At 46.9% G+C, this 24,768-nt stretch overlaps 12 protein-coding genes across 12 annotated transcripts; 6 read left to right on the top strand and 6 right to left on the bottom strand.

Annotated features, from left to right (window-relative positions):
• Positions 1 to 47: 47 nt before the first annotated feature.
• N7466_008618 (ketohexokinase) lies at positions 48 to 1,350 on the bottom strand (the record flags this gene model as incomplete). Its single annotated transcript, XM_057168007.1, has 6 exons — positions 48 to 225; positions 310 to 420; positions 477 to 538; positions 607 to 765; positions 813 to 1,203; positions 1,304 to 1,350. The coding sequence occupies 6 exons, from the start codon at positions 1,348 to 1,350 to the stop codon at positions 48 to 50; spliced, it is 948 nt and encodes a 315-aa protein (XP_057018638.1).
• Positions 1,351 to 2,915: 1,565 nt separating this feature from the next.
• On the top strand, positions 2,916 to 3,867 carry N7466_008617 (uncharacterized protein; the record flags this gene model as incomplete). The annotated part of the gene is made up of 2 exons (XM_057168006.1): positions 2,916 to 3,002; positions 3,073 to 3,867. The coding sequence occupies 2 exons, from the start codon at positions 2,916 to 2,918 to the stop codon at positions 3,865 to 3,867; spliced, it is 882 nt and encodes a 293-aa protein (XP_057018637.1).
• Positions 3,868 to 4,638: 771 nt separating this feature from the next.
• On the top strand, positions 4,639 to 5,344 carry N7466_008616 (uncharacterized protein; the record flags this gene model as incomplete). Its single annotated transcript, XM_057168005.1, has 3 exons — positions 4,639 to 4,788; positions 4,857 to 4,979; positions 5,042 to 5,344. 3 exons carry the CDS (start codon positions 4,639 to 4,641, stop codon positions 5,342 to 5,344), a joined length of 576 nt encoding a protein of 191 aa, XP_057018636.1.
• Positions 5,345 to 7,724: 2,380 nt separating this feature from the next.
• Positions 7,725 to 8,363, bottom strand: N7466_008615 (uncharacterized protein; the record flags this gene model as incomplete). Its single annotated transcript, XM_057168004.1, has 3 exons — positions 7,725 to 7,844; positions 7,892 to 8,120; positions 8,293 to 8,363. 3 exons carry the CDS (start codon positions 8,361 to 8,363, stop codon positions 7,725 to 7,727), a joined length of 420 nt encoding a protein of 139 aa, XP_057018635.1.
• Positions 8,364 to 9,083: 720 nt separating this feature from the next.
• N7466_008614 (uncharacterized protein) lies at positions 9,084 to 9,686 on the bottom strand (the record flags this gene model as incomplete). Its single annotated transcript, XM_057168003.1, has 3 exons — positions 9,084 to 9,466; positions 9,516 to 9,582; positions 9,651 to 9,686. The coding sequence occupies 3 exons, from the start codon at positions 9,684 to 9,686 to the stop codon at positions 9,084 to 9,086; spliced, it is 486 nt and encodes a 161-aa protein (XP_057018634.1).
• A 1,350-nt stretch (positions 9,687 to 11,036) lies between these two features.
• N7466_008613 (WW domain-containing protein) lies at positions 11,037 to 12,784 on the bottom strand (the record flags this gene model as incomplete). The annotated part of the gene is made up of 6 exons (XM_057168002.1): positions 11,037 to 11,465; positions 11,549 to 11,902; positions 11,981 to 12,050; positions 12,115 to 12,254; positions 12,318 to 12,561; positions 12,630 to 12,784. 6 exons carry the CDS (start codon positions 12,782 to 12,784, stop codon positions 11,037 to 11,039), a joined length of 1,392 nt encoding a protein of 463 aa, XP_057018633.1.
• Positions 12,785 to 13,165: 381 nt separating this feature from the next.
• Positions 13,166 to 15,261, bottom strand: N7466_008612 (uncharacterized protein; the record flags this gene model as incomplete). Its single annotated transcript, XM_057168001.1, has 2 exons — positions 13,166 to 13,423; positions 13,450 to 15,261. The coding sequence occupies 2 exons, from the start codon at positions 15,259 to 15,261 to the stop codon at positions 13,166 to 13,168; spliced, it is 2,070 nt and encodes a 689-aa protein (XP_057018632.1).
• A 962-nt stretch (positions 15,262 to 16,223) lies between these two features.
• Positions 16,224 to 18,736, top strand: abp2 (putative ARS binding protein Abp2; the record flags this gene model as incomplete). Its single annotated transcript, XM_057168000.1, has 2 exons — positions 16,224 to 16,877; positions 16,928 to 18,736. The coding sequence occupies 2 exons, from the start codon at positions 16,224 to 16,226 to the stop codon at positions 18,734 to 18,736; spliced, it is 2,463 nt and encodes an 820-aa protein (XP_057018631.1).
• A 503-nt stretch (positions 18,737 to 19,239) lies between these two features.
• Positions 19,240 to 19,743, top strand: N7466_008610 (uncharacterized protein; the record flags this gene model as incomplete). Its single annotated transcript, XM_057167999.1, has 1 exon — positions 19,240 to 19,743. One exon carries the CDS (start codon positions 19,240 to 19,242, stop codon positions 19,741 to 19,743), a length of 504 nt encoding a protein of 167 aa, XP_057018630.1.
• A 395-nt stretch (positions 19,744 to 20,138) lies between these two features.
• On the top strand, positions 20,139 to 20,547 carry N7466_008609 (uncharacterized protein; the record flags this gene model as incomplete). The annotated part of the gene is given in 3 exon segments (XM_057167998.1): positions 20,139 to 20,177; positions 20,333 to 20,443; positions 20,461 to 20,547. Coding segments are annotated over 3 exon segments (237 nt in total), but the record flags the coding sequence as incomplete, so codon positions are not given.
• Positions 20,548 to 20,742: 195 nt separating this feature from the next.
• N7466_008608 (GFA family protein) lies at positions 20,743 to 21,306 on the top strand (the record flags this gene model as incomplete). Its single annotated transcript, XM_057167997.1, has 3 exons — positions 20,743 to 20,808; positions 20,886 to 21,048; positions 21,101 to 21,306. 3 exons carry the CDS (start codon positions 20,743 to 20,745, stop codon positions 21,304 to 21,306), a joined length of 435 nt encoding a protein of 144 aa, XP_057018628.1.
• A 428-nt stretch (positions 21,307 to 21,734) lies between these two features.
• On the bottom strand, positions 21,735 to 24,279 carry N7466_008607 (uncharacterized protein; the record flags this gene model as incomplete). Its single annotated transcript, XM_057167996.1, has 3 exons — positions 21,735 to 23,276; positions 23,387 to 23,983; positions 24,175 to 24,279. The coding sequence occupies 3 exons, from the start codon at positions 24,277 to 24,279 to the stop codon at positions 21,735 to 21,737; spliced, it is 2,244 nt and encodes a 747-aa protein (XP_057018627.1).
• Between the last annotated feature and the right edge of the window lie 489 nt (positions 24,280 to 24,768).

Here is a 24,768-nt window from a genome sequence, read left to right as displayed (position 1 = left end):
ACAAATGTTGATCAAAGATACTATTAATATGAGATTTGGATTTTTTTTTATCTTGGATCATAAGACCCCATTGCTTGGCCTAGTCCTGAAAACCCTTCCTGCGCCACCTTTATGCCGGCAAGTCGATTGGCAAATCTCACCTTTTCAGAAAGATCCCATTCTTTCTCCTTGCAATTCAAGGCATACAACATACCTGCATTGAACGTATCACCAGCACCAACTGGACTTTAAAGTAAATCAATGTCAGCCCTGGAGTGTACATTTGGAGTGTACATCGCGTACTAGTAGATGGCACTTGAACCAACTCACTCTATAACATGGAAATCGGCAGGGGTAAAGGCGTCCACATGAACGAATTCTCCTGTTTTAAGGTCGAGGGCATCGGCACCATCCTGCCCCCAAGTGCAGCAAAGTAAGAGGCTGCGTATTGAAAAATTAGCTTTGTGACTAAGAGAGTTGCGAATCGGTTTTCCCACGCGTTTTGTGTCCTCGCTGCTTGGTTTCGTAAACATTCCTCCGCTGATGTATATCCGAGATTCTACGAATGCAATAGATCAGTACCTATTTTGTTCCAAACGACTGTGAGATTCATTAGACTTGACTGACTTGTGCCCATGTCTTTGAGTAAAAAACCACATCGGCATGATCTGCAAGTTCGTGGAGGCCTTCTCGGCCAGGCTTCTCCAACTCGACGCTAATGCGAGCAGATGGAAAGTCTCGTCGGAGGTGTTGAATACACCCGAGAGTGACTTTGGGTATACGACCCTAAAGGAACATAAGCATGCAGTTCACTAAGAATATCAAAAACATACCTCGAAATGAAACCAAGTTGCTTGAGGACCCAACTTCTCAGCGATTCCAACGAATTCTTCAACTGTCATATCGGGAAGCTCACAGTGATTCACGATGGTCCTACTGCCAGTCGACTGACTTTTGATAATATAGCACGATGCAGGCTCTTGAAACTGGTCTCGGTGGATACAATGGCTGAGCTGAACACGAGGCTCAAGAGCTGATATAATTTGTTGTGAGGCTACCGATGACTTGGCTGGCAGGACCGTTACAAGGTTCAAGGCCAGCTCTTGCTCAAAGATGGCTGTCAATTGCTGCAACACCTCCAGACTGTTTGGGCAATTCCCACCCCGTCGACGGACAATTTTTGATGCTCGTAGCTTTTCATCTTCTCCCGGGTAACGCGATGTGCTGAATTTCAATGAGCATATGACTCATGGGTTTCCATTGTCCAATGCTCGCCTCAACATTGCTGTACTGCATGACGCACATGTGGAAGAGCTAGACGTACCTCAGGATGGTATCAACATAGCATGCACCCACTGCGACCAAAGACATGAATTGATATCTATGCACTGACTGACAATCACCCTAGTGCTTTATTGAATAGTTAAAGAAGCCCCGTCGGCGTAGCCTATCACCGTGGGAAGCAACTTCAAGCAACCTTGAAAGTTGAAGCCCAATTGGGTTAAGTGCGGGGTAGATTAGTCACCGACTCACCCCAGTATCAACTAAACTAGTAACCAACTACTAGTAAGTTGTAACTAAGTCTTCAATGTTGACTAGTAGCAATGAACAGTTAGTTACTATGAGCCTATGGCTATTACTACTAGTATAGATTAAATTTTGATTTTATTTTCAAGATTTGGCACAAAGGGGCTCAAACGGATGTACTCAAACAATATTATACTAATGAATGTGCAGCTGCTTACTTCGCGTTTTTACTCTTTAATGATGGCCATTTGTAGGCTTGTAGCAGAACCATGTAGTAGGTATACCGTTCTACGTAATAAAGCCTTTAGATGAGTCTAAACATTAAATTGTTTCCAGCATGGGCATCATTGCTGGAGTGCAAGTGTTATAAACACTCATATGCGCGTATGCAGCCTGAAAAATCTGTTTGCGTCTACTACAACCATGTAGTACATGTAGTCTCACATTTTTGTTAGCATTAACCTTGGGATTCTCTTGCAAAAGAAAACCCCCTAGCAGTCACTTTATTGCATTCTCTATGATCCGTATATGTTTCTCGACAAAAAATCAATGATCTATCAAGTTTGGAATCCTTGGAAGGTGTCCACAGGCTTTAGAATATATAGGCACCATATTTACATGTATAATATTATGATTTGTAGGTAGTATTCAGATAGGCATCGCGAATACAATTTAGCATTGGAACCTCTAGCATTCAAATCAAGGCTGGACTTCGTAAGGCTTGAGATACTGAGCTATCAATTGATCTATTGTAGGCAGGTACTTGTGATAGTAGTTCTACTTACTGGTACTCAAGTTGGAAGATAGTACTAGTATGTTCATCCATCAATTCCACATTTTTGAAAGATGGCGATTTCTTTACAATACTGAATCCATGGATGTTAGAACAATCGTTCAAAAGAAGGCTCTCAAAACCTTCATTGTAACCATGGAGATATCCCCGCAACAATTAATATTTGAATGGATTGAATAAAATTGATAAGGTCAAAGATTCCTTAGAGCCTCCACCTGGGCAGGGTTTTAAAGAGTTTAGACCTTCCGTCTCGCATGTAAGGCAAGGTTTGCTACTACCCAATAGTTACCAGTTCTATCAATTGATCTAGTTCCAAGGTTGGTTCAATGTTTAGCTGGAATTCTCGCATGTGGACATCTGGAACTTTGAATCCTCTATGGATCCAAAATCTGGCTATATATTGAGCCGACGTTCACAACTGTTCACCTAAATCCCTTCGTTTCAAAATCCCCTCAGATTTTTGGAATCAACCTTGGAACATTTCAATATCTCATTACTAGGGCTCTCGGCTCAGTGCAGCTGCTTGATCGTCAAGATTTCACTCAAGTGCTTGCTAAATTTTGGAAAACTGACTTCCAGACTGAAGCTACATCAATTAACCTAGACATCATTGGTCATGGTTCAACGATCGAAAGTCTTGGACATTGACGGGCCAACACCCAAATTTTTGTATGCTATGCTTAAACAGCTCGATCTCAAGTCTGTGAGTGAAAGGGTGTCTATTACCTACGTGCAATTATGTGGAATTTTTATCTTACATGCAAATTCAACAGATTGACTGGAACCGTGTGGCTGCCGATATTGAGATCTCGAATGGTCATGCTGCTCGCATGCGATTCTCGCGTTTTCGCAACCAAATGGAAGGAACAACTGGGGCTCAACGTGCTGGTAGAAAGAAGAACGCAAAAAAGGTCGCGAATGAAAAGGCAGATGCTAAACTCTTGATGTTTGCAAATCCCGTTCCTGGACCGACACCAATGCAGACGATGGACTCGTTTCCCTACAACTACCCCATCAAATGCGAACAGGGTGATGACAGAAGTTTCAATGCCCAGCCCTTTACTGACATGAGTGAAATTTACCCGTGGTCACAAGTTTTTCCAAGCGGTGATGCAAACTATCCGCCCCCAATCCACCCGTTCATGCAGCATGATATGTATCATGGAAACTCGTACTCCATGTCATCGAGCATGCCCCCGGGGTTCACCATGTCCTCGTCAACTCCACCATCATTCTATCCTCCCTTTTCCATGTCGCAGGATTTCGCCATGCAAGAGCTCACAACCAATCTACCAAATATCAACCATAACGAAAACATGACCTGGGAGACATCTATCGCTGCAGCTCAGCCCGAAATGGCACAGGTGAAGATTGAAAATGACACCAACTTCATTGATCTTGAGACCGAGCAAAATTTTTCGATTAAAATTGAAGAGGGTATCAAGTTGGTGGATGCCCAGATTGAGCCAAGTTTCCCTGTTAAGATCGAGGAAGATATCAAGTTGATTGGTGTCAAGACAGAGCCGCATGTTCCTATTCAAAAGGGAACATACTACGAGCTGGAATAATCAGCAGGGAACTACGACTATTCAGGAATCTTCACATGCAGGATCCAAAATTTGGCAAGAAAGTTTGACAGAACAATGTATTCTAATATTTTATATCTGAATTCTGACTATTAGAAAGGGACTGGATGTCATTTTTTTTATCGAAGACAGTTTTTGGGGCAATAAAATATATTAGCTATGGATGAGTTCAATCCGCGCACTTACTAGCTTGTAGAAGCAGGGGGGACGGAGTGTATACAATCAGCACTTGAGGGAAACAAGCAAGTTGACGTACATTACTTACTAGAAGGGGAAATAAATGAATGTATAGTGGGTAGTGTAAGTAAAGGAAGTTAAACCAACGCATCCATCCAAAAATCGGGTGCATCCGTAGTATTCCAGTATATACCCTCTTACACGATACTTCACTTCGAAGAATAATACTTACAATGGGATAATACGCGCATGATGTTTCCATTGCTGGGTATGAATAACGATTGCACTATGTGAGAAAAATCAACATCTGCCCATCACCCCAAAAACGGGCACATTCATTCTAAAAAATGCATGATCTTCTGCTGGTATACCTCACTTCTACTAGCATAGATCAATACCATATTGTTCCCATGCGTGCTAGTCAATTTTGGCTATAAAAGAAGCAGTTCCTGCTTCGATTACTTCAATCCTTTCTCTCTCACACCCTCTCTTCTCCAAAACACTTCGTCGTGACAATCTTTCTCTAAGTTTTCTTCATACTCTATCAAACCATTTCATCGCCTTTTTTTTTCTAAAATGCCTTCGCCTACCAAGACTCCCAAGTCTCCAGGCAAGCATGCTACCCCTGTGAAGGCTGTCACTAAGTCTTCTCGCGATGCCCCCGATGCAGTGGACAATAAGATCTTGGTCAACATCCTGAAGTCGTTCGACAAGGAGGAGAAAAAGGTAGAATCATCACGCCGGTCGAGTACTTTTGATGAACTTTTGACTGATAAGACTTTGCTTCAATTCAGATCGATCTCAATGTCTTTGCCACTCTGCAGGGATACACTAACGTTCGATCTGCAAGCAACACTTTTCACAAGTTGCGCAAGACTTATGGCCTGAACGTTGAGGGCTTCATGATTCGCACCAAGGTATTACATACACATGCAACTCACATACTCGTCACTTTGTAACTCGACTGATATTTCTCTAGGTTTCGCCTACCAAGGCCACCAAAGTCGCCAAGTCGACTGGCAAGACCCGTGTTACCAAGAAGACCAAGGAGGTCTCCTCTGGTAAAGTCAACCGGTCCTCTGACGCTATCGACCTGTCTTCTGACGGCAGCGAGCTATCTTCTCTGGACGAAGAGAAAGTTCTCGCCAACGAGCCTGTTGGTGAGGACCACGGCAATGAGGATGCCCTTGTGGAGTCTCCTGTCAAGAAGTTTGACGATGAAGAGATCCCCGCTAAGCAGGTTCTTGCCGCTATGAACCTCTATGTTCAGGGTGAGCTGTGAGCTCCATCCTATTCACTCCTCGTCGAAGTAGTAAGTTGTCTCAAGACAGTATCTATTCAGCATGGTCTAACTTCTTTCTTCTCATTCTTTCACCAAACAGATCGCCAGCTTGAAAGTACTTCTATAATTTAAGTACTATTATATCTTAAGACACATGCATCACTTATTTCCGGTTTTCCAATGGCGCGACGAGCAGAGACCGCTTCTCGAGGAAGCGTGGGTGCTAAATGACCATGTTCGGTCAGATCGGTTCGAAGGTTCCAGAAGTCTTAGGTAGGCATTCCATGTATCTATTAGGCAATGTCATCGCCGTTACCTAGGCTGTCGTATTCGATTTTTCATCTAGGGTAAAAGTAGAAAAAAACCTAGGTGATTCAAATGTTGTGTACATCTATGGGTTCGATTTCTTCTCGCAAGCTCCTGCATAGGTGCCTACCCACTAAGGTAGGATTCCAAGGTTATACAGGCATTGAGTGAGTTTCCGAGGTCGCCCAGCTTGTGACTCTAGTAACCTCTTGTAGCCCATCCAAGGATGGTCTTCCTGAGCGGAAGATTCGCATGGATGAAATTCAATCCATACATATTACAGACATTTAGATCAGAAAAAGAGGGGAAGCATTTCAAATGTCCTGCAATGTATCTATCCAGGCTCTGGTTTGGTACATATTGAAGCCATGTTGTTCAAATCTTGCACTTGGGCAATTTTTCTTCCTCCCTGGCTGTGTATTTATCTAATAATATTTAGTGCGCTAGCCTTTGGTGTTGCAGGTGGCAAGTACGTACGCTTAAAATGATGCATAAGATTGAAACAGCGTAGTAAGATTGAAATATTCATATATAATAAGCAGGTAGCAAAAGAATGTATCAAGGACTGTATGAGAACTCAGGAATGCAATTAACAGCTGGTGGTTAATCTTTGTTCATTGAAGATGTAACGGACTGGAATAAGTACATCAACTGACCAGTTGGTGAACGATGGAGCTAGTCCCGATTAGGAACGCGTTTCGTGTTCCAACTTTCCGCGTTTGAACCGTTTGAACCGTTTGGATCGTTTGTATCGCTTGTATCTCTTCTCCTTTCATCATTAAAAAGCTTCATATTCCGTTATTTTCAAAATCCCATCGGCCTTCTATAGTTCTATTTATCTTACCTAAGACAAATCTTCCTTACTACACCATGTCTACAACGAAATTTTTGAACCGACCAGGTGACGGACACTTACCTCCCCGTCGAGGTAAACCACTTACCACTGAAGAAAAATCCATCTTAATTGACATTTGTCAGAAGAACAACAGTGAGGGCAGCTTTGCATTAAAAACAAAGCGTTTCTGGATGGACATGTCAGATATTTTCTCTTTAAAATGCAACCGCATTTACTCCTGGCAGTCATGCCGACGATGTATGACAATATGGGAGACTGAAAATACCCAACCCTGTCTAGGAAAGCATACAGCGTCTACTTCTTCTGGTGCAGTGCCAGAACCAGAATCAACAGCACCCACAGGTCCTCTGTCACCTAATCTACATGCACTCACTGATATATCTCCCCAGTCTTATCTGGGCATTGGGCCTTTCCGTCGGGGTTCCCTGGAAGCCAGAACTAAATCAAACACTCCGGAGCCAAGCCAGATGGATGCTATTGATTCCGATGGACTTCCTAAGCAGCGGCTTCCACTTATCCGCCGCAGAAATGCAAAATTCAATACCGAAAGAATGGCCATGAAGCATGAATTTTGTTTGTCGGCCAATAGAATGCTTGATGAGTTTGAAACCCAGATCCAAAACATAACCGCCACAATAGATGACGACCCTGAACACCGGCGTTTTATCGATAGCACACTGCTTGTGCTTAAAGCTCAGATCAATGATGCCATGGAAAGGTTCAAAAAGCGTGAATGCTAGTGCAACAATAGAGGAATCTTTGATATTAGTATAAGCTTCGTTGACGGCCTTGGATTGACTGCCTCGACGGCCTGATGCTCGGCGTCGACCGCCTGGTGCTCGGCGTCGACGGCCTGGTGCTCGGCGTCGACGGCCTGATGAGCGGTGTCAACCAATTCCCTCACTTGACCCCAAATCCTTTTCTCCCCATCTCATCCCGAACTTCCTTCTTTCTCATCCTTCAATCCATTCCTCTTTTTGAAATTCCATCAAACCGAAGCAATCTCCATCAAGACCATTAAGAAAATCATCACCATGGCCTCCTCCTCCTCTGCACGTGCAGACTCGCCCAAGAAATATTATCGCTGGAATCCCGATCTCGATCGCGTGGTAAGAACTCCCTATCTCCCCTCGAGACCTACTATCCTCATTGCCCCTTGTAATCGAGTTGGAAAGAATCACCAAAGAAACATTCCAGATCTTTCTAATGTTGACACCACTATAGCTGTTCTCCACTGTCCTGAAGACCAACAAGGTCGAGGTGGATGACATCCTCAAGCATTGGCGTAAGTTCTCCTCCATGACTGCAGATTAATGTCAATGCCCTGAAAGTCTTGAACTGACATCAAATGCAACGAAGCTATTGAAGAGACGCCTCCTTCATACCGATCTCTCCGCGACCACCTCCACAAGGTCAAGACCGAAGGCGCAGACATGGCCAAGAAGATCAATGTTCGGAACAAGAATGATCGCGAGTTCAAGGAGTGTGAACGCAAGTTCAAGGCTGACGCTCTTGCTCGCGCTGAGGCAGGGGAGCCCCCTCTTACTGGCCGAAGTGCCTCGAAGCTTGCCAGTCAGCGTGCCGAAGAACTCGAGAAGCGCGCCGCGGAGCGTGCTGAAAAAATGTTCCAGGATGGGACCTGGGTTCCCAAGAAGTGGATCTCAGAAGAAGAGTTCTACAACGAATAAAATTCCGACCATGTCAAGTGAGCTAAGAAGAACATTTGGGACGAGGTGCATTTTTTAGGCTCTGCCAAATACGTTCGGACTGGCACGGTATCTGATACCGAAGGAGGAACAGGGGTTTACCGCACGTGCGAAGGAGGAATAGGATTTCCTCGGGATTTGTGAACGTCATGCGCGAAGCATGAGTCTTGAGTTTCCAGTTTCCATAATCTCTTATCAAAATCAATGACAACTCAAGACAAGAATTTCCTGATTCTCGTAATCCCTCCAAGTAGTAGTTGTTGAGGATGATGCGAGGCTTGGCTGGTCGAATTTACAGTCGTGTCACGATTGAAGTTATCCATTTACCTAAGAGAAACCCATGTAGATAATGCTTTCTGGCTCGTCAGATTTCGCAGAGGATTAGGAAGCGCGGGCTTTTCTGGAAGCGTAAAGAGTCGTGTCACATGCACTCGAGAATGGGGGCCTCGAAATTCTGGGTAGAATTCCAACGCAGCCTTCGAATGTTTGAAAGGAACGACAACAATCGACATTTTTATAATCATTCGCTCTATCCACTTGCTCCCAGGCCTGATGTTCGAAAAAGCTCTCGAGTGCACTACACCGCAAGGTATAAAAGAAAATGTGTCTTGATCGGGATTTGAAGCACTATACTCTGCGCTAATTCAGCCAGTGCATATAAAGTCAAGACACGCCAATCCCCCCCCCCAGCACCACAAAACAAAAAAGAAATCTCATCTCCTCGTACATTTGACAGAGCATTAAAATCAAATCAAAAGATCAAAAAATGCGGGAGTAGTGAGAGTGAGGCTGCACATGTGTAAAAACATCAAGAAAGCACACCGACAAACGAGAAATATGGGGAGGGGGCAACCGTCATCAATCGAACCTGTTAAACATAGTCATCGTAGTCAAATCCTTCTTGTTCCTCTTCTTGGACGTCTTCTTTCTCGGAACCACCAATCTCCTCATCTTCGCACTTGAGCTCTGTGTCGGGCTTTTCGTCCGGAAACCCAGCAGGAATGGAGGAGGAGACATCGGTAGAAGCTGAAGTATCTAATCCCTTACCAGCGTGAATAGGATCGGCAGTCGTGCTGGACTTGGGTGCACGGCTCTTGCGCCTAATGGGAGCGGAGTTCTTCGTAGAAGAGGTCTTTGCAACACGGTTATTGGCACCATTGGTCTTGTTGTTCTTCTTAGAAACGCCAGTAGGTGTGATTCCGGCTCCCTGTCGGATCCGAACCAAGCGATGTTTGATTGCCGACACAGTGACTCCTATGAAAGTGTTAACGCAGAGAAGTGACAATTTGGGATCGGCGCTTACCTTCTCCCATCATTTTAGCCACAGCATTCAGATCAGGCGATCCGGTGCTGGCCAAAGCCACGGTGAGCTAATGAAGCAGTGACTTAGATGGTTTTGAAATGTTAGGTCATTTGAATGGGTTGGCCAGTTACATACCCGGGCATCGGCTCCTTGGTCCCACGAGATGGGCATGGCGGAGGTTGAGGGTGAAGATGACTGGAAAATAAATTTAGGTGGGATGCTTGAAAGCGAACGTAGGGCAAATTGTCGTAGTAGTGATCACTTTGCCGGATAGATGAACTGGAAAGAGTTGGAAGAAGAAAAAGGAGGAAGGGATCAGGATGTGGGCAAATTTTTCTTTTATATCGGATTTGGTGCAGGTGCTAGGTAAGTCCATCTCCCTTAGACTGGTCCAAACCTGGAGACATCTGGAGAATATATACTCTCAGTTGTCTCAAGCAGTAATTTTCGTTGCGCATGGGAAGAAATATTTCTCCCAAGGTTGGGGATTTCACTTTCAAATCCAATCTGTTTCGTTCGGTTGATACATCGCTAAATACCTTTACACAATTATACTAGAATTGTATGTAAATTGCCAAAAGCGTCTTCAAAGCAGAATCACTTAGATATCAATATGAGTTGACTTCGCGCTCCAGGCCACATGGAAGTCCCGTGGCTCAAATGCTGGTGGATCCCTCCGGGGCTGCTCTCACATCGAAATGTCCCCAGGTGTCGGTAATTAACCCTCACTAATCGTATCACTAATACTGGCCCTGCTTCTTCAGATTCCCTTCAACCTCAAACCGCGTCAAGTCTCTCATGCTCCCAGACTCAGGTCCCACCATGGGCTCCAGGGCTTATGGAATACCCGTGGACTAGGTCACAAAGGTGTTTGTATGTCAGCCACTTGGGGAGAAGTCGGGCAGGCTGAGAGAGGAGGACTTTTAACAGCGACCTTCAGTGAGACCTTCGAGGACATTCAAAACCTTACCAAAACCTTGGAACCTTTGCTGCCTGGAACACTTGGGGAACGTCGGAAGCATCAGGGGTCAGTCAGATGGTCTGATACAACATGCAATGATACGAAATTTTCGAGGTTCACAGCTGGGCAAAAGCACAATGGATAGAAGCAACCCGAAAATTCAAATTGTGAATTTGTATGAACCCCTTGCAAGGCTTTAATTCCATTAGGGACATCATGGAATGGTTCAACGCATCTTCAATGGATATAGTGGCGCATTGATCTCAATTATAAAAAATCCAGTTGTTTGTTTCAATGTCGTGATCAGTCATCAGAGAACATTCAATGTCTGGATGAAAACACAAAGTCCAGAAAAAAAAAAGAAATGGCTAGACCCAAAGGTACAGCTCACCGGGGAAAGAAAGCAGCCTCGACAGTCTCAACCTTGGAACCCAAACAGTCGGTCTATTCACATTGAAAAAAAAGACAAATGTACGAAATGAAGAAGCAAAGCCACATGTGCCATGCGTGAGGACTACCGATTCAGACCTCTCCAATCCTAACATTCATGCAACTCAATCTCACTGATATCGAGTCGGTGGAGGAGGCCCCGACGTTGGGGGCGTCGATCCCCACGGACCACTGACAAATTGAGGATCCGATGCCGATATTCGCGACATATGGGAATCTGCATTGGGCCATTGATTGTATTGACCACTAGACTGCAAGTATTTGTGTGGGTACCCGGCACCTGTGATGTTGCCTCCAGGGTCAATTGACTGTTGCTGGGGCAAGTATTGATGAAGACTGGCCTGGGCAAGAGGGTTCTGATAAAATTGACCGATATTATGTGGTTCTGGGGCCGGCGGGAAGACCATCGAGTTGAAGCCCGTTCCAGTTTGGGAGCTTGCCATATTGGTGCTGGCATACTGAGCATGGGAGGGAATCGGCTGCTGAGGGTATCCATGGGTTTGCAAGTTCCCAGGACTAATGAGATCATTACCCAATTGCTGGTGGAACGGGCTATGATGAGATTGGGTTCGCGCCATCGAATGACCTGCCGGTTGTGCGGACCGATTCGAATTGTACTCACTTCCTGGATGCGAGTGCTCGGATGATTGTGATGACCGCGACGGGAAATCTCCAGGTGACCAACCGCTTGTTTGTGGTGTTGGATACGACTCATATCTTGAACTTGCCCGCGGTGAATTGGTGGAGCCAGGATTTGTGGAGACGGGGTAATGTGGAGCGTTTTGGTGAGCAGGTTGTTGCTCCACCCGCCATTGAGGCTGAGGCGGGGGTTGATCAGCACTGACACCTGGAGCTTGGCTTTCGGGGATAGGTACAGGGGAACAGTATGTTTCCATCTGATGCAATGGCTGAGAGCCCATAGCCAAATTGCGATAAAGGTCTTGATGTTGTTGATTGTACCCACTCGCATGTCCCGCTAGAACATTTGAGTTATGACCCCAAGAGTTCCCCATGTAAAGCTGTGGGCCAACAACGTGATTGGGAACCGAATTACCAGGCCAGTAGCTTGATGATCCGATGCTTGTGTTTCCCGATACTCCATGGTGATGATGAAGATGTAGTCCCTAGTTCCCCGGTCAAATCAGGTCAACGGCGGAGTAGAATAAACCGTGGCATACCGAGCTATACCCACTTTCGGCTAAGGGAGCATTCTGGACGTAAGTATGGCCAGGATTCTGGATCGCTTGGTCTTGATACCATCCTGATTTCTCTGCATAGCCAAGCGAAGCGTTTGCAGCCTGTCCATTAAGCTGGGTATCTAGAGAGCTCTAACCCGCTATCAGTGACGTTCTTGCAATGAATATGCAGACATAGTAAGCGCGATTCCCTACGGAGATCCTCGCACTGGCTGCGGCAGCTTCAATGCGTTCCGCCAATGTGCTTGTCAATCCCGTCACTTGGGGACTGTTTGTTGATGGTCGCGAGGGTGGTGCTAGTGAGGGGCCGGTGCCGATGGACGTGGGTGTTGTTGATGGTGTAAGAACAACTGGTTCGGTTGGAATGTCCCACTGAGATTTGCCGGTCGCTCGTTGGACATAATACCACTTTCGTTGGACCCCTTCCCATTGAGGGAGCCTTGAACGCGTGGACCGTCAGTATTCGGGTGAAGGGCCAAGGCACACTGCGAGTCGGAGCGAACCTACCATCCCTCGGGCATTCGGGGAGGTGGTGACGACGGACCTGCCGTGTCTGCTGGAGCTTCTTGTGGCATCTTGCACACCTTAAAAAATAAAGTCAGGCTCCTGGAGATGTGGGAAACATCGCAAGTGAAGGAAATGGGTGCGTTAAAGACCATCATGTGGGGCCCTGGGGGCTTGGCGAGGCGATCACGAGTTATCCGTTTATCACGAGTAGATACGTTATCTCTGGGAAGTCAAGATGCATGTCGCCATGCGCTACCGTCATAACCCAAGTATTAGACCGAATATTGTTAAATTGCATTATTGTAATATGTGGTCAGCCAGAATAACTATGAAAAATCCCAAATCCCAAATCCCAAATCACCCCATAAGAGGATAGCAAAGACACCGGCCACATTCTACTTAAAGCCATATTTATGCGCCATAAGAAAAGAAAGATGAGGCCCTCCCCCCAAACTCCCAAACCCACACCCCACGCAAGTCAGTCATAAACAATAAAAGGAGATTGTGGAGTATTAAAGCTAAAGGACATATCAATATTACCACGCATGGCCATCTTCGGGCTCGAAATCGTCGTCATGCCAGTCCTCATCACCGCTGATTTCATCATCGAGAAAATCATTTTCGTTGTACTGTATGTCGTTGGGTCGTTGATTGTCAATTCGGATATTGAAATATTCACACATTCCTTGGATACTGTCGTCGTACTGGAAACTGTTGTCAGGGTCGGAAGGGTTCGCCTCCTCCAAGTCAGTGTCTTGAGAAATGTTTTGCTGTGCTAAGCGGCTGCTGTGCCGCTTGGGGGGTGTATTTCATCTTCCACGGGCCCTCGACTGGCTGAGGGTTCTGGCGTTGGGTCTTTCTCAACAGGAGCTAGTAACAATCGCTTTCGAAGAGAGCGGAAGTTGGGGTTTGGAGGAGGGCTACGCCGCATGAAGACATTTGTTAAGCGGTGAACCCATTTCATTCGGAATTGAGCCCGGTCCCGCCATTCAGCCCCAACGATGGCAGTAATTTCAACCCTTCGCAGATTCTTCAGTTTGGGCGCAGCCTGAACAAGAGACGTGAAGAACATCTCTCCCAACTCCGAGTTCCAGTGCCGAAGCTGATACAGCTCAATCTCTTGAATAGTCTCAGGCCAGGTGGGAACTTGGTCCCAAGAAAGAAGCCGTTTAAAATGGGGCTCAAGGTCATGGTAGCTTGAAGTGTCATGCATCGACATGTCTACCTTGAATCTTTCAAGTCGAGGACAACAAACCCCTAGACCTGGGATGAACTCCATATTCAGGTGGCGATTGTGGTTAAGAGCAAGTTCGACAAGCTGTCCTCCATGAACTTTCAGAAGTTGGGAGATTTGAGAGGAAACTATTCGATCACAGCCGGAGATTGTCAAGGAGCGGAGCGTTGGTGGTAGTTGCTCTAGAAGGCCACCGGCCAAAAGGCTGCACTCGTGAATTTCCAGACGCTCGATGTCAGGCAATGCCTTGAGGGCGGCAGCAAGAGCGCCCTCTTTGCCAGCAGTATCGATTCGGTCATTGTCCAGGAGATGAACAAGACGAATGTGTTGGAGTGTTTGGAATGAGGAAAGCATATGTCTTTCCAGCATGAGAGGTAGCAAGGACGCCGTATCAAAAAAACGACCATTCCATTCCCAGCTCCGAAGTTTAATTGTGCTTTGATCAAGAGCAGAGAAGAAAGAGTCCGAGTAGTTCCACTTCGCGAGGGCAAGAGTCACCGAGGGATTCCCCAGCACCACATCATCGGGGTGGTAAAGGCGAAGGGTGTGAAGCCGAGGGGTTTTTTGCAGCAGTTGAAGCAGGTCAAAATAGCCTAGAGTAGGGCCACTTTTTAAAGTGAGAACTGTTTCAGCGTCAATTTCAAGCTCTCTGATCTTTCCAGCGTAGTTGATGGCCTGAGAGCCCAGTGGCTTTGAGAGGATATTCAAAAGACTATGCCCGTTGTAGGCGGAGAATATGGGAGGTCGGTAGTAAAGAGCTGCAAGGGCCGCTTCCGAGAACCCACGACACAGAAGGGCAATCCCTAGAAGGTTGTGCGCGGACCTTGTCTCCAGTGATTTGCCAGGGGTCTTGGCCGCTGGATTTTTGGGGTCGTCGAGAGGGTAGAAAGCTCGGAGGAATATTTCTATCAGGATGTGATATGGCAATGTTTGCCAAGGAGGAATCACGCCAGATCCCACAAAGGATGGCTGTTCGGGCTCAACTTTGGGTCGCTTTTTTAACGGCTGCCCCAATGCTCTCGATTTCGGCTGTACTCGTTTGGTTTTGGTGACTCGAGAGGGTGCTGTACGGCGAGTGCGTTGGGTAGAACGACTAGTGGCTGAAGCAGTAGCAGGATAAGCTTGTTGCAGGCTTAAAGGTTCAGATACTGTTTGTCTGTCATTCAACTGGTGATCATCTGACAACTCCAAGCTTTCATCGGTGGACTTCTCTCGATAGGATTGATGTATTTGTTGGGTAGCTCGAGGACGCAAGGAGAGTGAGTGACGTCGGGTGGAATTTTCATCTTGATCCCGCTCATCGGAGGTAGAGTCTTCGTGGTATGATGCAACCTGGGTTCTGTTCTGACGAACCGGTCTCGACGACGACGCGCGGGCGGAAGGGCGGGAGCGCGCCATGGTGGATGAGGGAAGAGCTATGAGGATGTGTGATAGCTCTGCATGATCCAAGTCGCTGCAACCAGCTTCGAACAAAAGACTGAATATGCAGGGGAAACGGAGGAAGACGTAGAAGGAAGGTCATAATGCAATCCAGCAGATCAATGCGACGGCAGGAGCGATCAGCGTTATCGATAAGCAGGAAGCCACGCTATTCCGTATATGGCCTAGCGCCAAACATGATATGGGAATCGGATCTCTTGGCATCTTTTATGGAGCTTTTGTTCAAATGTTCTGTGTGGTTAACAACTTGAAGTTACAAGTATAGTCAACTGGTGGCCATTTGCACATGTATGCGGCCGGTCAGCAAAATTCCCTTAGTCAAAGAATATCTATACATTTGCCTCTCAAGAGCTTAGGGTACTACATATATATGAGCCATCTTTTTCTGGTATTTGATTTTGGATATATGCATGTGCATGTGTACCGGTTGACATCGATCCTGGTATATTGGTATATGTATGTGCTAAATTATCTGAATAGAAATTGATCTGCAAATCAACTCCAATTGAAATGGATCGTACGGAGTAAACAAAAAGTAGTTTCATCTCCTTTTTGCTTATACGCTAATGCAGCATGTGACCTTGCGAGGCACCAACCCCCGCCCTCAGGCGACCACACTAGGCCTGATTAAGATGCACTAGATGCGCCCAAAATAGAACTCCGCTTGAGCTTGAAAGCGCTTCCAGCCACCTCGAGGGGTTTCCTCGTGGTAGGTTATTGCTTCCATTCTCTGTGCTGTGGACGCGATCTTTGATTCCCGTATGCCTTCGGAATTATTTGCACTAGGTCACGACAAACAAATGATCGATGCAACCCTCCCGCACGGAGACCCCATAATCTCTGGCCTCCACTTATCGGTTTCATTTGGCCCGCACTCGATTTGGGGGCTTGGGGGTCAAGACTTGTTGTAGGAAAACTCGATGGAAACCACATTCCCCGTCATGATGGATCCAACAGACCGACTAAGCCGGGGTGAAATCAGTGCAGCACCGATGGTTGTTCAGCAGTATGCGCGATACCCGCAGACGCTAGAGTCCTCCCTACGCAGTGCATCCTCGCTAGGGAGTGCACGCAGCCAGGCAGAAGCCCGTAAATCGCCTTCCTTGCATCGCAAGGGTACCCCTCGAAGCTTACAGTCTTCTCCAAGGGGAATTAGGTCTGCTATTCCTGCGTCGGCTGCTCGATCAGGGCCTTCAATGTCACCGCCTGTATTTGATGCCCTGCGCCATGCGCCAATGAAAGATACAACAGACCAAGCAGAGTCTAGAGTCCTACCATCGCGAGATATCACCGATGAGAACATTGATGATGCCTATGTGATGTTCATATTTTACTGCAATCCCAATGTCCCTTCTTCTGTCGATACATCTGAACTAAGAAAGACATTTCGCTGCCCTCCACGCAGCGATGGCAAGAGCTTTAGTGTCCATAAGCTATTCGAGCTGATTCGAAGGCTTGACAACAAGGAGCTCAAGACCTGGATTCAACTAGCAATTGAGCTAGGCGTCGAGCCACCATCAATGGAAAAAAAACAGAGTACACAAAAAGTTCAGCAATATGCTGTTCGACTAAAGGTAGGCTCATACCATAAACTTTGCGTATCCTGTGGCTGACTGGAATATAGCGTTGGATGCGTGCCATGCACGTCGATTCATTTTTTGAATATTGCCTCGGACATCCGCATGCCTACTACACGCAATTACCACCCTCTGGCCCATTCGTGAGTGAATCTCGTGATGGGGTGCCGCTGGAGGAGGACCTTGCCCTTCGAGCTCTTGTCCCTCAATGGAAGCCCAAGAGAGGCAGAAAAAGAGCCGACGAAAGAGAGCTTGAGGAAGAAAAAGTGGCGAAACGACCTTCCTTGGACACTTCGGTAGGAGGCTTACCGCCAGGGAGCTTTCATAACCACTCCGTGACGTTTCCGCAGAGCGCCATACCTTTCAGTGCCTTTCCTGAAGACGATCCATGGATGACAGCAAACTCGTCCTTCCCACCACCTGGCGCATCGGAACAGCAAAATCAGGATTTACGTTGGAGGCTTCCAGACCGCGAGACATCCCCAGCAGGATATCCGCAGTCTGCAATTCTTCCAAGAGGCCACCACGCAGATATTATTATGTCGGCCGAGCCTCGATCTGCTGTGACACCATCATCCGGAGAGAAGACTCGTGCCAAGCGCAAGCATGGCCCTGCAGTTTCATCCGCCTGGCCAACTAGTAATAACCCGTCCAATGGAAAGAGTCGAGGAAGACCCCCCAATAAACCTTCATCTGGTTCTTTTTCGACCTTTCAGCTCCAGCCAAGCAGAGAATCATCCCAGATTCCGCCAACTTCGGTTCCTCAATCACCTCCACCAGCTGTGGATCATAATGGCACCCCAAGTACTGGGCCAACACCATCCTATAATCAATCACCTACCCCTGCCACCCAAGGCAGACCAGGAAAACTTCAACTGCAGGTTCCTCAACACATGGGGGCCCCGGTACGCCTTGCCACACCCCCAACATTGCTAGTGAACGGTGTCAACGGAGCAATTATTGCTCAGTCCACGGAATCTCAACCCCAGGTTCATCCACAATCTCATCATCATGTTCAATCTCAGACTCATTCTCCAGCCCATCCTCAACCACACCCCCAAATTTACTCCCAAGGCCATCCTCAGAGTCATCTCCATACCCATCCTCAAGCCCACCCTCAAATGCATCATCCCCAAGCTCATTCCAATGTCCATCCCAATATTCCTCAACAGGTTGACCACAGGGGTACACTTGGTGAGCCTGGTCCGACAGTCGATCAACGAGCCGTGGAGACGGCTCCCAAAGTACCATTCGACGAAATCATTCGCGCTCTATCAAGTGAGCTATTAGGAGCGCGTGTCATGAGACCGACACCACTTAATCCCGAGGAGGCTCATACACTGGCTGCTATGATGGTATTTAATTCATCTGCGCAGTACTCAAAACTACCGATTGAGTTACATTCCTATCTCCTGGCCTTTAATCTTGGCGTGGGACACTACTTTGGGTTTTCAGCTCCTAGGCAAACGCCCATGGTTGTTCATATTGAACACCCGACCCCGGATGCAAATGACCAGGTACCGGGCCCCAAAGAGCCTCGTTACAGTGTCTCTTACGATTACAACCCCACTGGCCACTTTTCAACCCACACAGCTATTGGCAACATGAATCCTGCAATTGCTTTTGTTGGGCCGCCACCGCAGCCACCGGCTCCGCCTCCTGATCATCGAAACAAGGTCCCTGAGAGTGATAATGCATCAAACATTGAAATGGAGGAAGACGACGGTGAAAATCCTGCCTCTGATGCCACATGGAAACAGCGATTCATGAAACTTCGATCGCAGATGCAAAAGAAGGATCGTGCCTTGTCGCAATACAAGCGAAAGATTGTTGAATCGGTCATGGCTGATATTTGATCATTCCCCGGAAGTTTTGATGATATACCCCTGTCGGCTTTATATGTACCTGCTTCGTTTTATATGAAGATACCCCACAATATGTAGCATTTCGTCAATCGTTTTTGTCTTTTAGTCTTATATAGTGAAATAATTTCAAAGTTCCAACATTGAAGGTATTGAACCCCACCTGGGCATGAGTAAGTTCAATGGTGAATACATACATATGCATTCAAATGTTCATGGATACGATAGCATTCAAAATTCTTGCTACGTACTAAGTTTTTAAATGTTTAAGCACGGTCGATCACACGCACGAGCGACAGATAACCTCGGGGGATACATATGAACTCCGGGCGTGAGCCACATCCATCCATACAACTCCGGTCTGACCAGTATGTAGTATGTGCACTGTGCTATGCTCTTGCGCGGCAACAAGGGGCAACAAGGCGGTGTAGCATAAAATACATTCTTTTACACCGACACAAAAACACTTCATAACCTCGCGCATTACTTCAATCACAATGGCGGATCAAGCATCACAAATTCGAGAGCAAATCATGAATCAAATCCCAAGTACAATTCACAAATTCCTACAAGGTGTTTCAACACCAATTCGAATACTGGGTGACACACCCAACAGCTTGCTCGACTCTGGAGATTATCTAGCATCTTTACGTCCATTCGTCTCGAAGACTGAGAGTTCCATTCGTGATTGCTGTCCAGACATCCAAACTTGTTTCATAGCTGTGAACATATACCCCGGGAACCATGCTTTTTTCGTTCTAGACGTCAACAATGTCGATTACGTCTACGAGACAGCTCACACTAATACAACACCAATTCCTATCTACGTTCTGCGCCTGTCTAAGAGGAAAATCAGCATCACCAGACAGCATGGGCTAGACGCTACAATTGCTGAGAGAGTTAGAGCGATGCATAATGGGCATGGGGATGACCCTCTACCATTGCTTGATGATTTCAATCAGACTGTTGAATATCACAGTCCGCGCAATCTTCGGCGTTAAATTCTCAGTGCGACCATTGAGGTTCGCATTGTTTGCTCTACGTTAATATTTTTGGCAACACCATTATCCATTAAAGCAATTCTCATTGATAATGGTTTTCGCGTAACGTATTTGTTCTTACTGCCATAGCGCCCAATCAAGATTTTACTGGTTCAAGAATTATAGAATGTCAACATTGAAACGGCTCAACAGCCCATTACAAGGAAATTCCAACGTCGGCAGTTGACTTTTCGCCTCTGCCACCTCTCTGCCTGCTTTGTGCGACGTGTTCGATATGCGGTCAATGCAAATAAAGAATGTGATTGTGTGGCATTTATGTACTGGAAACAATCTAAAGAGGAGGGCTATATATGATAGTAGTCGTAGTACTAGTATATTATATTTTATTAATATAGCTTACTCAGGCCACTCACCCTGGGCTCAGCTCAGACTCAGTAAGCAAATCAGGGCGCTCAGATGATCAGATCAGGATCAGTAAGTAGATCAGACCGCTCAGGTGAGTAGTTAGTTAGTTAGTTAGTTAATAGTTATCAGGTGATGCTTAGTGAGCAGATCAGTGCGCTTATGTAATGCTCACTGATCGGATCAGGGCGCTCAGGGGCGTGCTCAGTTTTACTCAGTGAGCAAAAAGCGGCGAGGACTGAGCACTAATCCGGAAGAGGAAAGCCAAGAAGTGGGAGTGGAAATTCAGTACATACTAGTAGGTAATTCTTAGAGATGACCGATTACTCCAACCCGTGGACTCAACGATTGGGATACGTTTTGCCCAATGCTTTGTTGTTGGGGCTATTCTTAGATGCTTAGTCAGTCCCTGCAAGAGCTTATTCAATCACGGCATCTGATTGGTTCACAGGGTCGTCAGCCTCGGTCCAAACGGCGCGATACCCATTTAGGGTAGTCGGTTGTGCTACTGCTGACCACATAAATAACCAAATGTCAGCAGCCATGTGCCCCTTGAATCTCATTCTATCCCTCTGAAACAGATCAAATTCTTCAATAATGGCCGTCGGCAATTGTTTCTGCGGCAAGGTTCAAATCGAATACAAGGGCGAGCCTATTACGTCGGTGAGTACAACCCAACACTTCCAGGATCCAAATGCGCGTCGAGGTCGGGTCCAGTAATCTTATTCTACAATTTTTAGGGAATATGCCATTGTTTCGATTGCCGGAAGCTTACCGGCTCACTGTATAGCTACAGTTTCGTTGTCAAGACTGCCGATTTGACTATCACTGGAAACCCGAAGGAAGTGAAAAAGACATCTGATAGTGGAAATCATATCAGAAACTTTTTCTGTCCCGATTGTGGTATGTGTAAAGGCTTTGGTAAGGAACTTGAAGTCTCTGATGAGATTATTAGGCACGCCGGTTTATGGATCGAGGGTAGACGAAAATGGGGATCCTGCCGAAATTACCGTCGTCCGAGCAGGGATATTTGATGATGAGGTTCTGAGAGAAAAGAAACCCGAGGCGGAGCTATACACCGATAGACGGTTGAATTGGATAACTCCAATTGAGGGGGCTGGTCAAGTTTGTGGCATGTTGCCGCTATCAACCCTACTATGAACCTTGAAAGATTCCCAAGGTTAGCTTCTCCCTTTGAGTATATCGTGTAGTTAGGCCACGTGCTTATTCAATGTCAATGTTTGACGTCGCAAATGAAGGTCATGATAAACCCGGAATGTAGTAGTAACAATGTATCCGGGGCCATTCAAAAATGTTAACCTTGAAAATTAAGTGCTGCCGAGGTGCCCAGGTGGAGCACTGGAATATTCAAGCACTGCGTAGAAGACCCAAAAAGATTCTATCATACCAGATTGATTCAAATGTCCATACCTAATTTATGTCATAAATCATTATTGATATGCAAAAGGCGCCATATATGTACAATTTGACGCATCGATATTATATGCATGCATGAAGCAATAGTCATGTCGATGGAGTCTGTTGGAGGGGAAGAAGGGTTATTGGCAAGTGGAGTCCAGCTCCAGGGCCTAATGACATAGTTGTATCCATTGGGCAACAATGTCTTCCATATCATGAGCAATTCCCCACTGCGATGAGAGACAGCGGAAAAGTTTTTGGATGGAGTTGAGCTCGTACAAAAGATTACGAACAGCCCCGCCGGCAAAAATGGGAGAAATTCCTTGGTCTGCCGCAACGAAACGGCGCGTTTCAGAGCCAGACCGAGGACGGATATCATCGTGGCCGAGATGAAGATCGGAATGGGACAGTAGAGCGTCCTGCCAGACGATAGTTCGGGGTAGGTTCACGGTGGCTACACCGGCAAGAGTGAAAACAACATAGATGGTAGCTGCGGCAAACAGTGAGCTTGGCATGTGCACGACGTGTGCCCGGCCACGAGGCAGCTGTTCAATTATATCTTGGATAGCGACGGCATGAAGGACCGCTCGCTTGGCGTCTTCACTGTTGGCCCATTTGATGAGATCGAAGCCGGCTCGGGTTGTGCGACAACCTCCGGATACATGCTGCGGGATGTCGTAACGGGAGCATATGTGACGGGATAGAACCGTCGAATTAATCATAGTATCCAGGCAGACAGTATGCCAGCGCAAAAGAAGCTCTAGTCTCTCAGCTGCAGAAAAATGGATACTCATAGAGATAGTCTCGTGAACTTGGGCCAAGGCTCTGCGTACATCGGACTGGCCAGGAACGCCCACGGCCAAGTCATGATCATCACTGTCGGAGATCAAGGACTGGAGACCCTCTAAAACTACACGGAGAGCGAAGGAAGAGAATTGGTAGTCCAGTGCTCTAAAGTTACCAACGGGTGGAAACAATGACCGGAAAACAAGTCGGAAGGAAGACTGATCGGGTTTTTGTGAATGCATGTGTGCCAGCCACTCATCAGGACTGCTGGCATCAAAAGCAGGTTCACTGCTTGGAAGGACCAACGAGTTCGAGACATGCCGAGCCGACGCCCCATCTCCAGATACCTGAGCTACAAGGCCATCAAGAACGTAGTATGCAAGCAGAGCACGCTGCTGTATTTCCCGGGCAGCCCATATGCGCCACTGGTGCTCTTTTTCGGCGAGAGGAGCATCGTTTGAAGGCAGGTTGTCCATAGAGTAAGGTTCGCTGTCGTACATTCCACAGTGCCGAGCCCAAAAGAATCCCAATGGACGGAACACTTGGCTTGTGGTCCTAATTGCTCGATTCCTAGAAAGTGCTCCGTATATTTGACCGAGGAGTGCAGTGATCATCAACTGCACACCCTTGCAGGCATCGTAAGGGCCATTATGTGTGATGAAGGATTGCCATGAGGTGGCAACAGCGGTGTGTGCGAGCCGCCACAATGCCTCTCCTTTCGAGACGGCATCACTTGGGCCAAGATACAAGGAGCCAATGGCGATGGCATTGAGGAGTAGGGCGTGGGTGCATTCTCGAAAGACAAAGGTTGCTCGATGGAGTACAGGAAAAGTTGGAATAAACCGGACAAAGAACATGTGGAGACACTCATCTAGAAAGACGGATGTGATCGACGTGGCTTTGACGGCAGCTGTAACACTCGAAGACTATTATCATCATTAGCGTCAGGCACTATCACCTCGTGCCGTCGACACAAACAGAGTTTGTGCGCGAGGCTTGGATTTGGCGGTCTAGTTCAGGGGCTACAAGAACTTACCGAGCTATTAATCATGTCTGTCACATCCCGCACGGCCTGGTGTCCACCACCAGAGGGAATAGCACCCACCGATGAACTTCGATCGTCAAAGGAGTTCGGCGATCCAAAGTTCATGCCATTAATGTCCTGTACGACGGGCGGGAACGGCAAAGTCCCCAATGGCATCTGCCATTGATCGGTAGTGTCCGAGGACATGAGACTCTGGAAGAGATTCTCGGAGTCCGGCCAGACCAAAGCGAAATCCATATCGGATGTGACATGATTGTGCATGCTCGCATGATGGGCAGATTGCGGCTCATCCCAAGATCTACTAGTCGCAGAAGTCGAGGCTGGGCCCGCATTGGATGTACTGCTTGATTCCCACGAAGCCATCGAATCTATTGAAACCGAAGGGGGAACTGACCCCGAATGTGGGCCATCTTTGGCGTTCATATCACGCTGATGCAACTTCTTATGCCGAGTAAGGGCATCCTGCCGGGCGAATGGCCGACGACACTCCTTACAGACATAAGGCTTAGATCCGGTATCTGTATAGCCACTTCCGGTCAGCCGACGGATTCTTTCGGAATCGGTAATATAAGCAAAAGCATCCTCGGCCTAATGACGATAATAATAGAACAGATTGATAAACATAAAAATGGCATCAAGAATGTAAGCACTTACGGCAACGCTCATGCCTCTAAATCATCGTCAGCTTTTATGCATTTTGATTGTTTGTGTACATCTACTACAGCTTCGGGGGAGCTGCCCCTCAAATTCGTGGGGACGAGGGGAGATCAACAACTTACTCTAAGATGTTCGGCCTTGGTAAATCCTTTTTGACACACACGACACACCAGTTTCTTTACGCCTGTTGCCTCCGACGGTATCGTCATGATCTCCATTGACGCCATCTCTCTCTTCTTTTTTTCCGACCAGGAGGGTGGGAGGGGAGAGTGTGGGAGGACAGATTGGTGAGTAGGAAAGAAAGTGGTGATGTGGAGAGGCAATTGTGGGGATGTGGCACTATATTCTTCCCTTAGCAACAATTGCACTTTCTCCCTCTCCGCGCGCAACACCGAAAAACTGGGGAGTGGGGAATTACGAATCCCTTTCTCACACCAAAATCCCCTTACTCCGTACACCGATCGATTATTGGGGAGACCTGGGGAGAAAAAAAAAATGGGGTTTGTCAAATTGGCCTTTGGTTCCCAACGGACATACTGTACATATTGGGATGGGGGAAAAACTGGGCCGTGGAACCAACTTAGGCCCGGTGTGTGGTTCCAAATTTCCCTGCAATAGTTTTCGCCTCCCATTGACAATTCACAACAACAGCAACCCTACTACTCCGTACTTATCTGCCGTTTGAGATTTACCATTCACCTTACCCAAAAAAAAAA

The sequence above is a fragment of the Penicillium verhagenii genome, assembly GCF_028828195.1.
Source record: "Penicillium verhagenii strain IBT 33310 chromosome Unknown utg000008l_segment0_segment0, whole genome shotgun sequence".
NCBI classification, from domain to species: Eukaryota; Fungi; Ascomycota; class Eurotiomycetes; order Eurotiales; family Aspergillaceae; genus Penicillium; species Penicillium verhagenii.
The sequence above is the reverse complement of the archived record's forward strand: the minus strand, read 5'-3'. Positions and strand labels throughout refer to the sequence as shown.